Genomic DNA, 18433 nt, shown 5'->3' with positions numbered 1-18433 from the left:
ATTTTGATGCATATAGATCTCAAAGGCAACCGTCTTCCCAGTATCTCGCACTGCCTGTGTGTCGGCATGGTAAAACATCATTTTGAACTAATTCGCTAAATAGCCTACCAGCGAAATACTACAGTGAATGTGACTAAGAGGAAACCTTTTTCATATTGGCAGTGTTGCCAGATGGGTAGGGTTCCCAAACAGTTGGGCTCGGGTCGATTTACAGATAAGGATGTATAGAGAAAATAGCATATGAGTGGAGTAGCAGATATCTTGGTTTACTGTCAAAGATCTGGCGTCCTTGCATATGGGACCTAACATTTCCTGACATCGCGGAGAGGAGTAATGACATAAAAACAAGTGGATCCTAGTTTTCTTTTACACCCAAGCATGTCAACATATTTCAATAAAACTCAATAATGCCTAAACTAGATCTAATCCGTATAACATTTCAGATGACTTCTAGCAGAATCACGTTTTTTTTTCAGTAGCCTAGAGTTCGCAAGACAGACGAAGATCAGAATCAGAAAGAGACAAGTAAGTTTAAAAAATAAACAAGGAATATGTTCTGCCTGTGGGTGCAATAATTTATACAAAAGGAATAAATAAGAACAGTGGACTGAGCACAAGAATAGTAGACTGTGCATTATTAATTAGTACAAAATAACTAAAGAATATATGTAAGGTGCAAGGGGTTATAAGTTTGTCCAGTTAAGGGTTGTGTGTGTATGTGGGGTGCGGGCAATATTCAATCTGGTTCCGGGGGCATGTTCAGGAGGCCTACTGCTGTAGGAAATAAACTGTTCTTGTTTTGGTCCTGATAAACCAGAGGGGAGAGAGGGATCAGCCCCAATCATTGCTGCTCGCTTCTGTGTCCTACTGGTGAAAAGACGACTAGATTAGAGTATGTAGGCTACTGTCCCCAATATCAGGTCCTGGCTGGGGGCCTCTAGGCATCCCTCTGTGCCTGGGGGCCACTGCAGAGGTGCCTCTAGGCCTCTTTGTGCCGCTGTCTTGGTTGGCCCCAGTTAGTAGTAGCTGCTCCACATTGCCTCTAATTGGGGACCCTGTTTAATTGGCCCTTTTAGACCATCAGTTTGTGCATCATTGTTTGGAGTTTGCTATTTGTGTTGTAGTTAAATACTCAGTTTGCGGTTTGCCTCTCCTTTTGTTGTTTTCGTTTATTGTTATAATAAGAGGGTGTTACCCTGTGCACCCATGCTAAAATAATTACTCGCTTTGCACTTAGTTTCCTGCCTTCCCGGAACAATGACTCCCATTGACATTATATATGCAATATAGCATCTAAAAATATACAATTAACATATTTAAGTCAGTCGCAATATAAATGTATAAACGTCAAGACGCTGGATCAGAACCAGCAGCATAGCCAGCTAAGTACAGCTGAAGGAAATCGAGAGAAAGGCAAGGATGGAGAAAATCAACGGGACAAGGCATTTTTAATGCATGTCAAAATAACAAGAACATTGTATAGACAACAATAATATTTATTGTAATTAAGTATTAAGCTTGATGAGTGATTTCATATCTTTGCCGGACCGCATAAGTGGAGCCGGCTAAGAAGAGCGAATGTCTCTGACTGAGTGACTGTCTGACTGACCCTTGTTAAATAGCGTAGTGGTTAGAGAAGCGGTCTTGTGAACTATAAGTCACGAGTTTGTATCTCTTTAAAGGCGAAGCGAAGTACGCATTAAGAATTATTCTATATTGGCGAAAACTTTGCTTGCTAAAACTGTTAGTATCTACATTATAGTAAGCCTGAAATCAAACAGTTTACAGTTATATTGTGTGGATTTTCGAAGTACTCATCCGTGCATGCATTTTGGGTCAGGATAGACAAACACTCTCGAATTCCATGTACACGGTTATATTGCGACTGTTTCTGGTATGGAATAGTTCATCTTCAGTCTCGCTAGCGATTGCTCAATTCTTATGATTATTCCTAGGAAGTTAGTAGATACTAGCAAGCCTATTACTGGCTAATCAGCTGTTAAAACGGCCAGTGGCAAAAGCAATACAGTTCATAGACACTATGGTGGAGGTAAACTTAATAAGACACGTTAGTCAGTTTAACACAATCCTCAATGGAGTCTAGTGACTCCTGAAACGTGTAATGCCGTGGCGTAGTGGTTAAAGACAGTGTCTCTCATGTGGAAGACCTGAGTGTGAATCTATTAAGAGCAACAACATGTATTCATTATTTCTGGTAGATCCCACGTTTCTCTCGTCTTTTCACTTGATGAAAAGGTTAGTTATCGTAGCCTTTATTGATAGTTATTGTGTAAATGTCATTCATAAATGAAAGAAAAAAGTATGTTGTTTTCCCATGAAAGAAAGAAATATGTTCTTATGTCATGAAATGAAATAGCTTTGGCAGACTTGCTAGCAATTGCTCAATTCTTATGACTATTCCAGTAAGTTAGTAGATACCGGTAAAGGTTATTACTGGCTAATATGCTGTTAAAACGGCCAGTGGCAAACGCAATACATAGCCGCTATTTGTGGTGGAGGTAAACTCAGTAAGTAACATTAGTCAGGTTAACTATATCAATGTCATTCACAAATTGCTAATTAACTATTGAGTGTATGTACGGCTCCGTGGTGTAGTGGTTAACTACACAGCCTTTCATGTGGGTGACCATGGTTCGAACCTTGAGATGGCAACACTTTCTATTGCGGGCCGGCTGAACTAGGCTTGTCTGGTTTCCTGTTTTATGTGTTTCCTAAATCTTCTAATAAACATAGTTTTGATGCTCAATGGCAAAATATTTTTGGATGGCCCAGACATAATGAAGAGGGAATGATATGCTCTGTATGCTAGAAGCATTGTGGAACCAATGTGTTTGGGGGCTTACTGTAGGCAAACAGCCAAGCAGAAACTATAGGCTGAATGCACTTAAATCCAATAAAATGTCTACAAGTCATCGACAGGCAGAGGAGAACAAATAAACACATCAGGGTAAAAACCTACATGTAAAATATGTAACATGTTAATATTTAAAGACTAAAAATATTGCTTATATATTGGTTGCTGTTAGGGAGGACATTGTAGTGTGCATAAGCTGATCAAGTGGACATGGACAACAGGGCAGATTTAACACTATAATAGCTGTCAAGTGTGTATCCAGATATCACAGAGGGGCGTCCGGTTGCAAAATGTTGAGCCAGGAAAAACCCTGCTTAAAGTTAGATTAATCTATTTTATCAGTCTGTTGTTATCATGATTTTAAGACCAAGCCTGAATGTCAGTTATTGTTGATAGTAAAAAGTAGTCATCAGAAAAATGTGAAGAAGAAACATGCTGCATGTGTCCCGGGTTGATTTCTTGCTTTTACTGCCTAATACATTTCTCTGGACTCCAAATGTTCCCGGGTCCATATTTACAACGTATTTCCAGCTCTTACAGTGTATACTGATTTGGGATACCCTCGTATTTACTATGATCCTAGATAAGCAGTCCGACTAAGATGCTTTATGAAAACTGATCCATGAGCAAGGAGCTGAAAGTACTGCAGGCCTCCCTCTAACTCAACTGGGGGTCAGTGACTAATGGTTTAAAGGCTTAAGAAAATTATTCATTTAATAAATTAAATCCTTAACAACCGAGTGCCTGCGTATTAAAGGCTATATCAGGGGTATATCACCATTTTGTCCAGAAAAGTATTTGGGGGGATTGTAAATTTTAACAAACGAACAAAAGAAATGTGTACTTTATTTAATTGAAAATGAATGCAAACAAAATGTATCTATTGCTTGTTTATTTCTTGCCCTCCCTGGTTTGCACGCCATTGTGGCCATGCCAATGTGAGGGCAGCTTGGCATGGAGTCCCCCCTTCTTGCATCTCCAACCTCCTCTTCCTCCTCTCCCACTGCATCTCCCATGGCTTCTATTCCGACTATTCCCTGGCTTGCTCTATGGGAGCCTCTTTATGGGACCTGATGAGGTCACAATGGTTTAAAGCTTGGCCGGGGCGGGGCAGCCTTCTTCTTTGGTGCCGTTGGTGCGAAACATAAGGCACAACAATATATACTTTATATACTGTATATATACACAGACGGGTGACATATTAAAGGGGAAACCTGAGTAGATGAGGGGAGGAATATAACATTGCTTCAATTCAGGTGTACAGAATGATACTAAATGACATGATACAACTGAGCATGGTCTGTGGCAGGTAGAAAAATGCTGAGCAGGTTCAGTTGACCTCGATTTTAGAGGGGGAAAAATGCAAGAAGAAAGGATCTAAGTGACTTGGAAAGAGGGTTCATTATTGTGGCACGGATGGCAGGAGCTTCAGTCACAGAGACTGCTCCACTGGCTAGTGTTGCAATAGGAAAAGTGAGTAAAGTTACATCTGTATTCACTGAATGCTTGGATGAGTATGAAAATGAGTCCTACGCTATGGCCTTCAAAGACACCAGATCACTGCTCAGATGAACGCCTATGGGAGATGTTTGGCCGACGAGTTTAGACAGCGCTCTTTATCACCATTATCAAAACAACTGATTGTCTTTAGGAAGAATGGTGTTACGTCCCACCATTAGAGTTCCAGACTCGTAGAATTGATGCCAGTGCACATTGAAGCTGTTCTGGTGGCTTGTGGTGGCCCAACACCTTAGTGAGACACGTTATGTTGGTTTTTCCTTTAATCTGTCACCCGTCTGTGTATATATACATACAGGAGCTGGTCATATGATTAGAATATCATCAAAAAGTTGATTTATTTCAGTAATTCCATTAAAAAAGTACTTTTTTATATTCATTCATTATACACAGACCGATATATTTTAAATGTTTATTTATTTTAATTGTGATGATTATAACTGACAACTAATGAAAATCCCAAATTCAGTATTAGAATATTACTTAAGACCAATACAAAAAAAAATATTTTTAGAAATGTTGGCCAACTGAAAAGTATGAGCATGAAAAGTATGAGCATGTACAGCACTCAATACTTAGTTGGGGCTCCTTTTGCCTGAATTACTGCAGCAATGTGGCGTGGCATGAAGTCGATCAGTCTGTGGCACTGCTCAGGTGTTATGAGAGCCCAGGTTGCTCTGATATTGGCCTTCAGCTCTTCTGCATTGTTGGGTCTGGCGTATTGCATCTTCCTCTTCACAATACCCCAAAGATTTTCTATAGGGTTAAGGTCAGGCAAGTTTGCCGGCCAATTAAGAACAAGGATACCATGGTCCTTAAACCAGGTACTGGTAGCTTTGGCACTGTGTGCAGGTGCCAAGCCCTTTTGGAAAATGAAATCTGCATCTACATAAAGTTGGTCAGCAGCAGGAAGCATGAAGTGCTCTAAAACTTCCTGGTAGACAGCTGCGTTGACCTTGGACCTCAGAAAACACAGTGGACCAACACCAGCAGATGACATGGCACCCCAAACCATCACTGACTGTGGAAACTTTACACTGGACTTCAAGCAACATGGATTCTGTGCCTCTTCTCTCTTCCTCCAGACTCTGGGACCTTGATTTCCAAAGGAAATGCAACATTTACTTTCATCAGAGAACATAACTTTGGACCACTCAGCAGCAGTCCAGTCCTTTTTGTCTTTAGCCCAGGCGAGACGCTTTTGACGCTGTGTCTTGTTCAGGAGTGGCTTGACACAAAGAATGCGACAGCTGAAACCCATGTCTCTCATACGTCTGTGCATGGTGGTTCTTGAAGCACTGACTCCAGCTGCAGTCCACTCTTTGTGAATCTTTCACAATCCTCTCCAGGGTGCGGTTATCACTATTGCTGGTACACTTTTTTCTACCACATCTTTTCCTTCCCTTCGCCTCTCTATTAATGTGCTTGGACACAGAGCTCTGTGAACAGCCAGCCTCTTTAGCAATGACCTTTTGTGTCTTGCCCTCCTTGTGCAAGGTGTCAATGGTCGTCTTTTGGACAGCTGTCAAGTCAGCAGTCTTCCCCATGATTGTGTAGCCTACAGAACTAGACTGAGAGACCATTTAAAGGCCTTTGCAGGTGTTTTGAGTTAATTAGAGTGTGGTGCCAGGTGTCTTCAATATTGAACCTTTTCACAATGTTCACATTTTCTGAGATGCTGAATTTGGGGTTTTCATTCGTTTTCAGTTATAATCATCAAAATTAAAAGGAATAAACACTTGAAATATATCAGTCTGTGTGGAATGAATGTTTACATTATACAAGTTTCACTTTTTGAATGGAATTACTGAAATAATGTAATTATATGACCAGCACCTGTATACAGTGGGGAGAACAAGTATTCGATACACTGCAGATTTTGCAGGTTTTCCCACTTACAAAGCATGTAGAATTTGCATGACATAAGTATTTGATCACCTACCAACCAGTAAGAATTCCATCTCTCACAGACCTGTTAGTTTTTCTTCAAGAAGCCCTCTTGTTCTCCACTCATTACCTGTATTAACTGCACCTGTTTGAACTCGTTACCTGTATAAAATACATCTGTCCACACACTCAATCAAACAGACTCCAACCTCTCCACAATGGCCAAGGCCAGGGAGCTGTGTAAGGACATCAGGGATAACATTTTAGGCAGGCACAAGGCTGGGATGGGCTACAGGACAATGGGCAAGATGCTTGGTGAGAAGGCAACAACTGTTGGCGCAAATATTAGAAAATGGAAGAAGTTTTAAGATGGCGGTCAATCTCCCTCGGTCTGGGGCTCCATGCAAGATCTCACCTCTTGGGGCATCAATGATCATGAGAAAGGTAAGGGATCAACCTAGAACTACACGGCAGGACCTGGTCAATGACCTGAAGAGAGCTGGGACCACAATCTCAAAGTAAACCATTAGTAACACACTATGCCGTCATGGATTAAAGTCCTGCAGCGCATGCAAGGTCCCCCTGCTCAAGCCAGCGCATGTCCAGGCCCGTCTGAAGTTTGCCAATGACCATCTGGATGATCCAGAGGAGGAATGGGTGAAGGTCATGTGGTCTGATGAGACAGAAATAGAGCTTTTTGGTCTAAACTCCACTCGCCGTGTTTGGAGGAAGAAGAAGGATTAGTACAACCCCAAGAACACCATCCCAAACGTGAAGCATGGAGGTGGAAACATCATTCTTTGGGGATGCTTTTCTGCAAAGGGGACAGGACGACTGCACCATATTGAGGAGAGGATGGATGGGGCCATGTATTGCGAGATCTTGGCCAACAACCTCCTTCCCTCAGTAAAAGCATTGAAGATGGGTCATGGCTGGGTCTTCCAGCATGACAATGACCGAAACACACAGCCAGGGGTGGCTCCTTAAGAAGCATCTCAAGGTCCTGGAGTGGCCTAGCCAGTCTCCAGACTCCAGACTTGAACCCAATAGAAAATCTTTGGAGGGAGCTGAAAGTCCGTATTGCCCAGCGACAGCCCAAAAACTGAAGGATCTGGAGAAGGTCTGTATGGAGGAGTGGGCCAAAATCCCTGCTGCAGTGTGTGCAAACCTGGTCAAGAACTACAGGAAACGTATGATCTCTGTAATTGCAAACAAAGGTTTCTGTACCAAATATTAAGTTCTGCTTTTCTGATGTATCAAATACTTATGTCATGCAATAAAATGCAAATTAATTACTTAAATATCATTCAATGTGATTTTCTGGATTTTTTGATTCCGTCACTCACAGTTGAAGAGTACCTATGATAAAAATGACCAACTTCTACATGCTTTGTAAGTGGGAAAACCGGCAGCGTATCAAATACTTGTTCTCCCCATTGTATTTATATTAAGCAGTTTGTTTTGCCATGAGGGTTTGTGGCTCATGATGATGAGTGCATATCAACACTCTCAGAAAGATGTATGTTCAATGATAAGACCCCATTTCCATCTAAGAGCTTTCCAATGAAAGGTGGCACATTCAGTGTCCTGTCATGACGACAGTTCAATCTCCAGTCACCATGGAGGGTTGAGCTCCTTATTCAACCATGTCTAATAAAGCTGGTTAATAACAAACATCTAGACAAGATTCAGCAAAGTGTAGTGAAAGGAAGAGTACCTACATTTGTCTTTAAGCCCTCTGTGAATTTGCCCTTACTAGCACTGTTTGGTTGAACAGGCTGGGTCCTAGCTTATGTATGTTTCTTTAGTAGATCTCTATATGGAGCAAAGCGCCAATGGGCATTCTGAATGGTTAATGGACAAAGTGCCTTCTCATGCTTTCTCTTGGATGCCATTTAATGGTTATTAGCTCAGAGGAGGTTATAAGGCAAGGTAATGGAGGCTACTGCTTACTCCTGAGACATGACCTGTTTGGCATGACAGCACCAACAGATCTGGGACCAGGCGACTGGAAGTGGGCCACTTTGTTGCTGCTGTGGAGTCAAAGTCCAGCTGAAATATTTTTCACAGAGCTCCACCTTTCTTCTACCTCCCTCCATCCATCCCTGCCTGTCCCCTCCCCATCCCCACCCCTTCCTGGAATGAATCTGGGTTCCTCCAAAACAAGCACCCTGAAATCAGCAGGGGGTCATAATAAAGCACAGAATTATAAAATCTGACTTTCGTACAATTATTTTTCCTCACATAACCATACATGTATCTGCTCTGAACCGAGGATAAACCTGTCTGTTTGTTTTGCACATGGCTTCAGCTTCCTAAATTTTCATGTTCCAATTTGAAATCTGATGCCATTAAAACATGCTTTTCCTTCCAGCAATATTTCCGGTAATCCGTCTGGAATACATTTGGAACACAGGAGAGAAATGCAGCCTCTTTTGCTGCGGCCTTACACAAAGACCTAAGTGTGTTCTAAATGGCACCATATTGAAGTGCATTGCATTGACTACAGAGATTCCTATGGGCAATTAACTAAGGTAGTTCCCTATGAAGAAATCGAGAGTTGCCATTAAGGTCGTGGGCACATTTATTCTGAGAGGGGATGCAGGGTCGGAATTGGCCCCAACAGAAATGAAACAGTGAAATTAGGATGATGGTGTTTGAATTGACCTCAACAGACATTGACAGACATAATGGGGGTATGTGAAGCATAAATAGGTGACTGAAGTGTAGGCTAATGTCAGTGATAAGGGCTTAATGCCACAGGGGCAGTGAGACCCTTGTGGGACAGATAGTGTGTGTGAGATACTTGGCATGGCGTGATAGCCCCTTAGCTGGCTATATAAACTGTGAGTTTAGGATTCTCTCAGAGTGACAGGGAGTTTACATTGGATTTATACATGAAGGGAAGCTGAGTTATGATTTCGTGATGGACTGTCTGCCACAGTGGATTTGTGAATTGAAAATCACTATTCTTCGTGTTTGCGTCATCAGCCAACGTAGGTAAGCATTTTTTATCACTGCGCTGCACTAAAATGTGACTTATTAGTGACCAGACCATTCTCACCGTAGTTGTGAATATTTCCACCATCCAACCATGACTCAGCTTTAAAGGATCGACTGTGGAATGTCAGAATGTCTCCTGTGGTTCCTCTGCCCGTTCTCGTAGTCGATACAAATCCTATCACTGACATTGTGATATAGGAAATAGCTCAGTAATTCATTTTGCTGTTAGCGTGATGTGATCAATGGGATTTTATCACAGGAATATTGACAGATGGAGAAAACGAGTGCATTGCCGGGAAGTAGCGGCCGGCAGGTTAAATATATTATACCCCGAAGCATTTCCTTCTTACAGAATTCGGCTTTAGAATGAAATAGAGATCTCACCAGGCAGAAATAGAAGCAAAACTGATATGAATGCTAGGGACACGATGAAAGAACATTCTAATCTACCCTGTCTTTGATGCCAGAGGCCAAACACAAAAAAATCACATGGTGTTGATGTCTTCCATAGTAATTAGATTTAGACACACTAGTTGTGGCAAGGCTAGCACATTACAGAACCTAGATCTTTGAATGCCTAGATATACAGTTTATATATTCCTAATTTTACATTTAATGTTGACTAATTTAGCAGGCACTCATAACCAGAGTTAGTTTAATCTGAATTTGTTGTGAGACATTGAGAACCCGTGCCCACTCATAATGAATGCAGGAAATGAAACCAGTGCTCCACATTACATGGACCCTGGTCGAAAGAAGTGCACTATCTAGAGAAGAGGCATTTGGAACACGTGTGCTACTGCGGCTCTGGTGTGGTGGGGGTGGGGGTGGGGGTGGGGGTGGGGGTGCGGGCGGGGTGCCATTTCAGAACGTGACCAACGCCGAAGGTCTTTGATGACATCATGACATCTGTGTGGTGAGACAGAGTGAAAGACCAGAGTAAGAGAGACGGAGATAGAGAGAGCGAGGGAGATTGAAATAGAGAGAGATATTGACAGAGACAGAAGGAGACAGTGAGAGATGGAGAAAGAGAGGACGAGAGACAGCTCTGGTGGGAAGTTCAACTTATCACCCTGAAGGCCAGGGGCCGGTGGTCGGTCACATTAATGTTAGTGAGTTAAGGCATTTAATTGCGTTAGTGAAACACACTTACACAGCACAAAGAACTGCTGACCTCAAACACTGTGGAAAAACATCCTTCCGGGCTTCCCAGGTGGCCGAGTGGCTGAAGGAGCTCTTTTATAGCACCGAGCTGACCATCACTAGGGTTGAGTCTTCTTTGTGTGACGCTGGTTGACGTGCTACTTGGAAGCCCCATGTGGGATGCAAATTGTGTGGGTTTGGCATTTCCTGGTCTCATTATGCTCTGGCGACTTCCTCAGGCTCAACGCTAACTGAGGTCATCAGGTGAGTATGCTCCCAATTGTCGTGTGGTTAAATGAGAAGGAGAAAAGTTTGGCCCTGTGGACTCGGAGGAAGACATTGCATGATCTTCAATTTTCCTGAATCTGTTGAAAGTTGTTGCGATGAGAGAGGGTTGTAGATAGTGAATAAAAAGTAAAAAAAAGGAATGAAAGCAGGTCAGTTCAATACAATTGTTTTCTCAAACGCTTCTGTTAATACCACAGCATTTTTCCCAAAATATAAGTAATTTATGTATGGAGACTACAGAAAACTTTTATGTTTATTTCTCAAAGGATGCTACAATACTGTATGTATAATTCCCTGTTACATAACAAGCCCTGTGTTTGTGGTGGCAGGGCCAAGGAGATGCACAGATATGTAAATATATTTATTTTAGAATGCACTCCTGCACTTCTATCGCAGAGGGAAACAGTGAAAATACAGTAGAAAATAATCAAGAGGTTAGGATGAAAAGCAAAATGTGTTTCCCTATTCATGACTGTGTGTACTCATTTGTGAAAAGCAAATGAAAATTCTTCAGAATGTTGTAGCCTTATGTGTTTTGAGTCAAGGTTAGGTTTAGGAGTTAATGTTAGTGTTGTTGACTGTTAGGTTTTCGGTTTGAGAAAATACAGGATGTTTCTAAATACAACAAGGATCCTGAAAAGTCCATTAAACATTATATGTCTGTCTGTCTGGTAGACTGGTGGTTAGAGCTTCGGATTTGTAACTAAAACGTTGTTGGATTGTATTCCAGGGAATTACTGGGAAGGTGACAAATCAGTAATTCTGTCCCTGTGTGAGGATATATACCCTAGTTGTTACCTGAGCACCCATCATGACAGCTCACGCACCTCTCCACCATGAAGAGGTTGGTTTAAAAACAGAGGCCAAATCTAGTTGGACCTTGTGTGTCTCTGTGTGTGTGTGTGTGTGAGAGAGAGTCTGACTACATCGTCATACAGTCATGTGACTGCTGGGTCTCCTTGGAGACAGCAGCAGTGTAGTGCATTGAGATGCTGCTGGCTCAGTTCAGAGCAGAGCAAACCAGGATAGGCAGCTGGCGACAGCAGTGCTTGGATAGTTGGATGCATTTGGCCACTAGCTGGACAGGTTCAGTCTAGCCTCTGGAGGTGAGTGACAACTCAGAACCTCTGATCTTGGTTTTCAATAAGTGATTATATAGAATTATCTCTAGGCTGAACATGCATGCTGCTGTTTTGCACTGGTGGAGTTACTCAGAAAGATTTGAATGGAGATTTTAGTTGTTTGTCAGCCTATGACAAGACTAGAAATATGCTTTATATTTAAAATACATATTATTTAATATTTGTTAATAGATTTTATATATTTTAAATTTGGCGAGGTACACACTGTAGTACATTAATCTTTCACTTTCAAGCACATCAGTGTCCTCTCTGCTTTTCCTTACCTGAACAGAATCAGCATTTCATTTTTGGGATTTGGATTTGCATGTGGAGGTTTGAAACTAATTGTATTCCATAGTGTGTTTACAAAGTAAAAGCTTGACTCCAGGTGGGATCTCATATTGAATTTTCATAATTATGCTAATTTGGTGCTGACCCCCTGAGTGCTTACTTACTCACGAGTAGTACTTTGAGTGAATAATGTGTACTATGATGAATACTAATGCAGTGCTGTAATGGTTATTCCCTAGTGTTCATAGAGCTGATAGTAATTGATTGTGGAATGAATATTGGGTTGTGCATACGCATAGTAATGCTAAGTTTAGGAAGAAATCCTTGTAAATATAAATATAGAATATCAAATACTTTTCATACAAATAGCTCATTAACATAGTTTGGACTTTTTGTGTACATATTCAGGGAAACAAACAGTATGCAAAATGCTACTTGGATGTCAGTTCTTAAGCTTGTTTAAATCATTTAAAGCTTGTAGCTGATTAAAGCAACAAAGACGGATGTTGTACTGATAGCTAATGGATGAGAGAGAAAGAGATATGAAGAGAGATATAGAGATACATATCGGGAGTATGAAAACAACTGCTGTAATACCCGAGTTGACCCAAGTGGAATGGCTATCTAGATTAAGACATGGTGAGAAATTGAAGAATTGACTTTGCAACTGTTTTTTTTTCATATGCTTAAATGGTGAAAATGAAAGACTGGAAATACGCAGATGTTTCAGTGTTCGATTCATTGTTGCATTAGTTCTTTGCTCCAAGCAGTGGAATATTTATTATTAACTACATACTATTCCCTATATAATAGTATTCTATTTCAGATTAAAAAGAGGGGACTACATACCGATTAGGATGTCATTTCAAACGCAACAGCCATCCAGCCAGCCAGCCAGCCATCCACCACAGGTCCACAGGCTGTATACAGTATGAATACCTGATGGACTTTGTAGTCTTTTGTTTACACTTCCAAATTATCTTCTCTATTGCAATGTCATCTTTTTTCCCCTGTTCCTGACCAACAACATATTGCTTCTTATTGCTTTTAATGCATTTGTAATTAGCTTGAAGCTAATAGTATTCGTATCAAAATGCCAAGTTTATTATTCTATTTTATAGACCACAATTAATTGACTCATGTACAGCCCAAGTGGTAGCAATCGTGTGCATAAAACACCTATATGATATTGATAATTAAAAAAAAGGCATCTGATTCTAGCCTTCAGACCAGATCAATTATTCATGAGCCTTAAAGTAATTTACATTTTCATGCAAATGTCCTCTTTCACACCATGTGGTGCCGGAACCCAAGGCTCTTCCCAGTAAGCAGCGTACATATATATATATATATATATGCGCCTCCTTCGGTGAAATAATTAAATCCTGTAACATTATATTTTACACTAGCAATCGTTCTATACAGTTGCTTTGTGTGATAACGCTTATATTGCAGATTCATGATTCCTACAGTAATGTAATACACATGTCCTCTCTGCCACCCCATAGTCCGTGTGTTCATCCATTCCACAGTGTAGCATTGAAGTGGTGTAATCTTGTGTTTTACTGTAGTCAGCCGAAGCCAGTGGCCAACAACATGAACAACACAATGCTCATGTCCTCTGGGGCACCCACTCCTAATAAAAGGTAAGTGCCTCAGAAAAAGCTTTTCTTGTATGCCCCCATATTTTTCATACCTAACACATTTCCTGAAGTCCTTGCAGAAATATTTACCCTGCTTAACCGCGGTTGTTGACAAACTGCTCCACCAGTCCCTGTCTGTCCCTGGAATCGCTCCTTAGACAACTCATTTGTTTAGCACTTTACCAGCCCTGGTGATAAACCCCTTATCAGTTGATTGAAGTGACGTGTATACAGCGGTTGGATTGCGTTGGCGCTGTCATTCCGGTAGGACAGATTACAGGAGTTTGATCATGTGTGTGTGTCCGTACTGTAATGTGGTCAGGCATTGGCAGCTGCTCCGGGCGTTTGAGAGGCAAGATTCAGAACACATTCTCCTCTAGGAGATTGCACATTCGCACGCACGCGCACACACATGAACCCACACGCACTCACACAATGTCTAGATTTGTTTCTGCAGGCAGACTAAGGGAAGCTGACTTGCTGGGCTATGGTCACCCGAGGCAGTTGCTAGTCGCTAGCTAGATGACGCTGTGTGCATTTAGACGAGAGAGGTCAATAGGAGATGGATGGTGGACTATGTGCGTGTGTGTGTGTGTGTGTGAAAGAGAGAGAGAGAGCAAGCACTGTCTGCAGAGCAGTTCGGTCTGAGAAAAGCAATGATCCAGTGATTTCACTTTGACAAGTTTCAAAGGAACCCTGAACACCTTTGTCTTGACCTTTTAGTCTGTGAATCATAGATCGTTCGGTTTGATGTTAGGCTCTTACATCGCTGAGGGCAATGAACGGAACAGAGAAATCTATTCTGAAGTTTAGGCTAAATTTAAATTTGAACCAGGCATTTAGGCTGTAGATTCATTGTCATCGTGGATGAAGGGGATAAGGTGGGGTTTTCTCCCTCATTATCTAATCCCAACCAGGCAGAGGGATGGTGTGTGTGGGTGTGTGTGTTTGCATTTTTGCGTGAGTTTGCTAAGCAGCATGCCAGCCTGTTTCCTCTCAGGGCCTCCTAGCCTAGCGTCTAACTGTGTAAGGTGACACACTGTCACATTTGGTTTGTAAATATTAAACCATGTAATTATAGCTTTGTTCAGCTTAATTGGCTTCCTCTCATCTGAAGGGCCTGGGAGTCAGAGATGTCACTTCAGCTGAATATTGGGGCTCTGCTTTAGCTCACTTTCGCTTAGCTACAGAAACGTTTAGGCTTTAAGTATATTCACCATTTGTCTTATGGAAACACAAGAAACCGAGATATCTCAGATTAACAATAGTTCTACCGTTCTACAATACCTACAATACCAGTTTTATTTCCAAATGAAACATTATTGCACCTTTTAAGATATCATTAAAGATTCCAATGGACAACTCTTTCTTGCCTTTTAGAGATCTGATATTTTGAATGCTGATTTCTGTTTATTGGAGATTCTCTATGTGGTGGCCCAACTGCACCCAAATCGTTCCTTTCTGTGTATTTGCTGGGCTGACATCTTCTCCCACCGTCTGATTTGCACAGACACATCGCTCCGCACTGCTCTTCTGAGGATCAATCCAGCGACTGTCCAAACGTCACTTCACTATTTATAACCTAATACTTATGCAGAACCAAAGAGAAGGAAAATCAAATAATGCAACGTGTTTTTGAAATGAATGTTCTTGGATATGTTGTGTTTTGACAGTGTTTGCAGAGTGTCCCAATTGCTGTTATTGTAAGAATATCCTTGACAGATTTATATGCATTTATGTGCCAGACCATACCCACATTAAAGTACAGTATATTTGTCAATAGCGTCCATTTAGCTTTAGGGACTGAACTGAAAATATCACACAGAGCGACATTTGTCTGTGGATACAACATGTATCTACATATACTTTATCTCTATTCAGGCAGATTGGTCATTCGATGTTATTGAATTCTGAAATGGCATTCGGTGTCATTCTATGACGGATGACAAGTTTTCTTTTTAAATTGCTTGTTATAGTGCCATCATCTGACCAATCAGTGTCATTTTGTACATTTCAGAAATGTATGGCAAGATGCTGTACTCACATGGAGTTCCTGAATGCCAGTCATTGTACAGTTTACAGAGGGTGAATCAAATTGGCTTTTGGGATAGGACCCAGGTGTATTGGTAGGATTTGGGACAGTGTAGCCTGGTGTGCTCTTAGTGACTTTTTGTGGCAAGCTGGGGGTCTACAAACTCAAAGAATGTGCTTTTCTCCATGCACAAAACTCCACAAAACAAAATTCTGCCACTGCAAGCAGTGTGATAAGATACCAGATAAGAAACGGGATAAATGTGTGATGCGCAACAGAGGGCATTTCTTGATCTTCCACTCTCCCAAGAGGAAAGGCTGTACTTGAACTTGACATCACGGAACTGGAAGGGTAGAAAAAGACCAATGCACCATACACTAATGTTTAGGATCCATGCAGCTGTGTCTTATTTATAGCGTGTGCCATACATACCAACAAACAGACGGAGACGATACGTAGTCAGCTCACTGATTTCAGCATGGCCGACATTGTAGTTGCTGAAGATGGATTTACATTTGGTTTAACTGATTATTGACAATGACATTGATTGATTACATAATCAGAACTTGTATGCAGAGTAAAGTTAATAGAAAGAGTTGTCAACTGGATACAGTCGTAAGTTTAGGATTGAAACACATTTTAGTGTGGAAGTGAAAGTTATATTGGTTTAACCCTGTGATTAGCCATGGGACTGTGTAACATACCACATTCTACAAATTGTATTTTACAAATTGCTATTGTATTTGATTGTCCAACGTGAATGGAAAACTATTAGTCTTCTGAGAGCTCAAAGCAGCGCAGAGTTTGTCACAGAGCAGGACCCCAACAATATCCAATGTGTTGGGCTTATTCTGTATGCCATATGCTTGGCAGAAGCTGATTTTAACTTGGCTGACGAAAACCAAAACAAAGCAATCTGGGACCAGGCTGTAGTCTATATATTGTCTATATTGTCTGGTCAGTGTCGTCTGGTACCGGGACAAAACTGCTGACACCTGAGCTCCAATTGACACACATGGGTCATCTTTGTTCTTCTTTCCACTGATGTACACAGATGTAGTCCTTGGATCCCAGGACCTCAAAGGACTCAATCTACATTTCAGATGCAGGATATGAAGTCATCATCTGGTTTCTTTTTTTGTGTATTTTTTATGCATTCTTTGGAAAGGTGGAGGAGAGGGTTTTTGCTAGAAGTTCAGCATGTCTCGATTCGAACACAAACTGCAGCAGTACATGTGCACCAGAGGCAGCTGCTAGGACTGAGCTGGTTTCTAACAGAACTGACCTCTCCGACTAAATTTAAACTTCTAAGGCTGTTTTGCCAGACTCAAAAACTCCATTGATGCAAAGCTAAAATGATAGAACGGCCTTCTATCTATTTCAGTAATTTTCAAACATGCCATTCCTTGACACAGCGGTCTGTATCAGGGCACTGTAGAAACCATGCAGTTGAAGTCAGAGTTTGGTCTCAATTGGGACCGACCTCTTGGAAACCCAATCTGGAGACGTTTGGAGACTGGATATAAAGCTACAGTATAGCTGAGGTTTGACAGATGCTGCTGTAGGGTCTGAATTCATTTCCATCTAGATTGGAGTGTCATAGTCACTACTAATCTCCCTGTCAGTCAAACAGAGTGACAGAAACGGGGAGAAAGGGAGAGAAAGAAAAAGAGTGAGACTTGGAGTGAAAGACGGGGAGGGGGGAGGTCTATCCTTTACTCCTCATCGCAGGCCACTCAGAAAGGAGACAGCCTACATCCAGTCATTTGTTCTGACCACGTGTCGCGATGACAACCAAAGACATTTTCGGGGAAATGATTTTGGAATGAGCAGCAGCGATGGAATCTGACATAAAGTACAGTGTCAAGTAGCTTTATTGGCATCCCCACTGTGGCCCCTGAAGAATTATGATGACCTTGTCCACTTCTGAGAATGATCACGCAGTGACTTCATAAGCTATTCCATCCGTGCCATTATTATTCCATATGAAAATGTTGTATGGAAATGATAATGTATTGCTTCATCCTTCCCTCCAGTGTCTTAGAGAGTCCCAGCAGGCTTGACGAAGAGCATCGTCTCATTGCCCGCTATGCAGCCCGGCTGGCAGCCGAGGCTGGCAACTCCACAGTGAGTAGCTAGGCCAGACTGCGTGTGTGTGTGTGTGTGTGTGTGTCTGTGTCTGTGTGACTTGTAGGTCACCCAAGGGTAGCATCCTTTCAGCCTGTATTTAGCCTCTTCTTATGATGTAACACTTTGTGTAAGAGCAGAATGTCCATGAAGACAGATTCTAAATCATATCAAATAATATCATGAAGTTGGTCACCAGAGACTAAGATAACAATTATCCCCCGTATAGTACATTCATCAGACTGAAAGATTATTATAAATTACATCTCAGTTTGGCAAAAAAAAAAAACAGCCCCCATGCCTATTACTTTGGATTGTGGCCAGTAAATCAGGTTTGATGTATTACTCTCTTTCATTCTCTCGACTTTGTTCAGTCTGTTTTTAATAGTCATTTTGTCTTTCAGCAATGTCCTCCAACAGATCTGAGTTTCAACTTCGATGCCAACAAACAACAGAGGCAGCTAATTGCAGAGCTAGAGAACAAAAACAGGTGGGAATGTATTTG

General features: G+C 41.5%; 1 protein-coding gene across 9 annotated transcripts in view; it reads left to right on the top strand.

Annotated features, from left to right (window-relative positions):
• Nucleotides 1-18433, top strand: part of dtnbb (dystrobrevin, beta b) — a 48616-nt gene that overhangs the window by 19474 nt on the left and 10709 nt on the right. For 7 of the 9 annotated variants that reach the window (XM_034297466.1, XM_010898630.5, XM_020053989.3 and 4 more), the window contains 3 exons: nucleotides 13698-13772; nucleotides 17838-17928; nucleotides 18333-18418. In XM_034297466.1, coding sequence (XP_034153357.1) covers nucleotides 13698-13772; nucleotides 17838-17928; nucleotides 18333-18418 — 252 coding nt within the window. The remainder of the gene's footprint in view (nucleotides 1-13697; nucleotides 13773-17837; nucleotides 17929-18332; nucleotides 18419-18433) is intronic. The other 2 variants (XM_010898636.5, XM_010898635.5) reach the window with 1 other exon arrangement.

Source organism: Esox lucius, chromosome 15, assembly GCF_011004845.1.
Source record: "Esox lucius isolate fEsoLuc1 chromosome 15, fEsoLuc1.pri, whole genome shotgun sequence".
Taxonomy (NCBI): Eukaryota; Metazoa; Chordata; class Actinopteri; order Esociformes; family Esocidae; genus Esox; species Esox lucius.
Note: the sequence above shows the minus strand (reverse complement) of the source record. Positions and strands in the feature narration are given on the sequence as shown.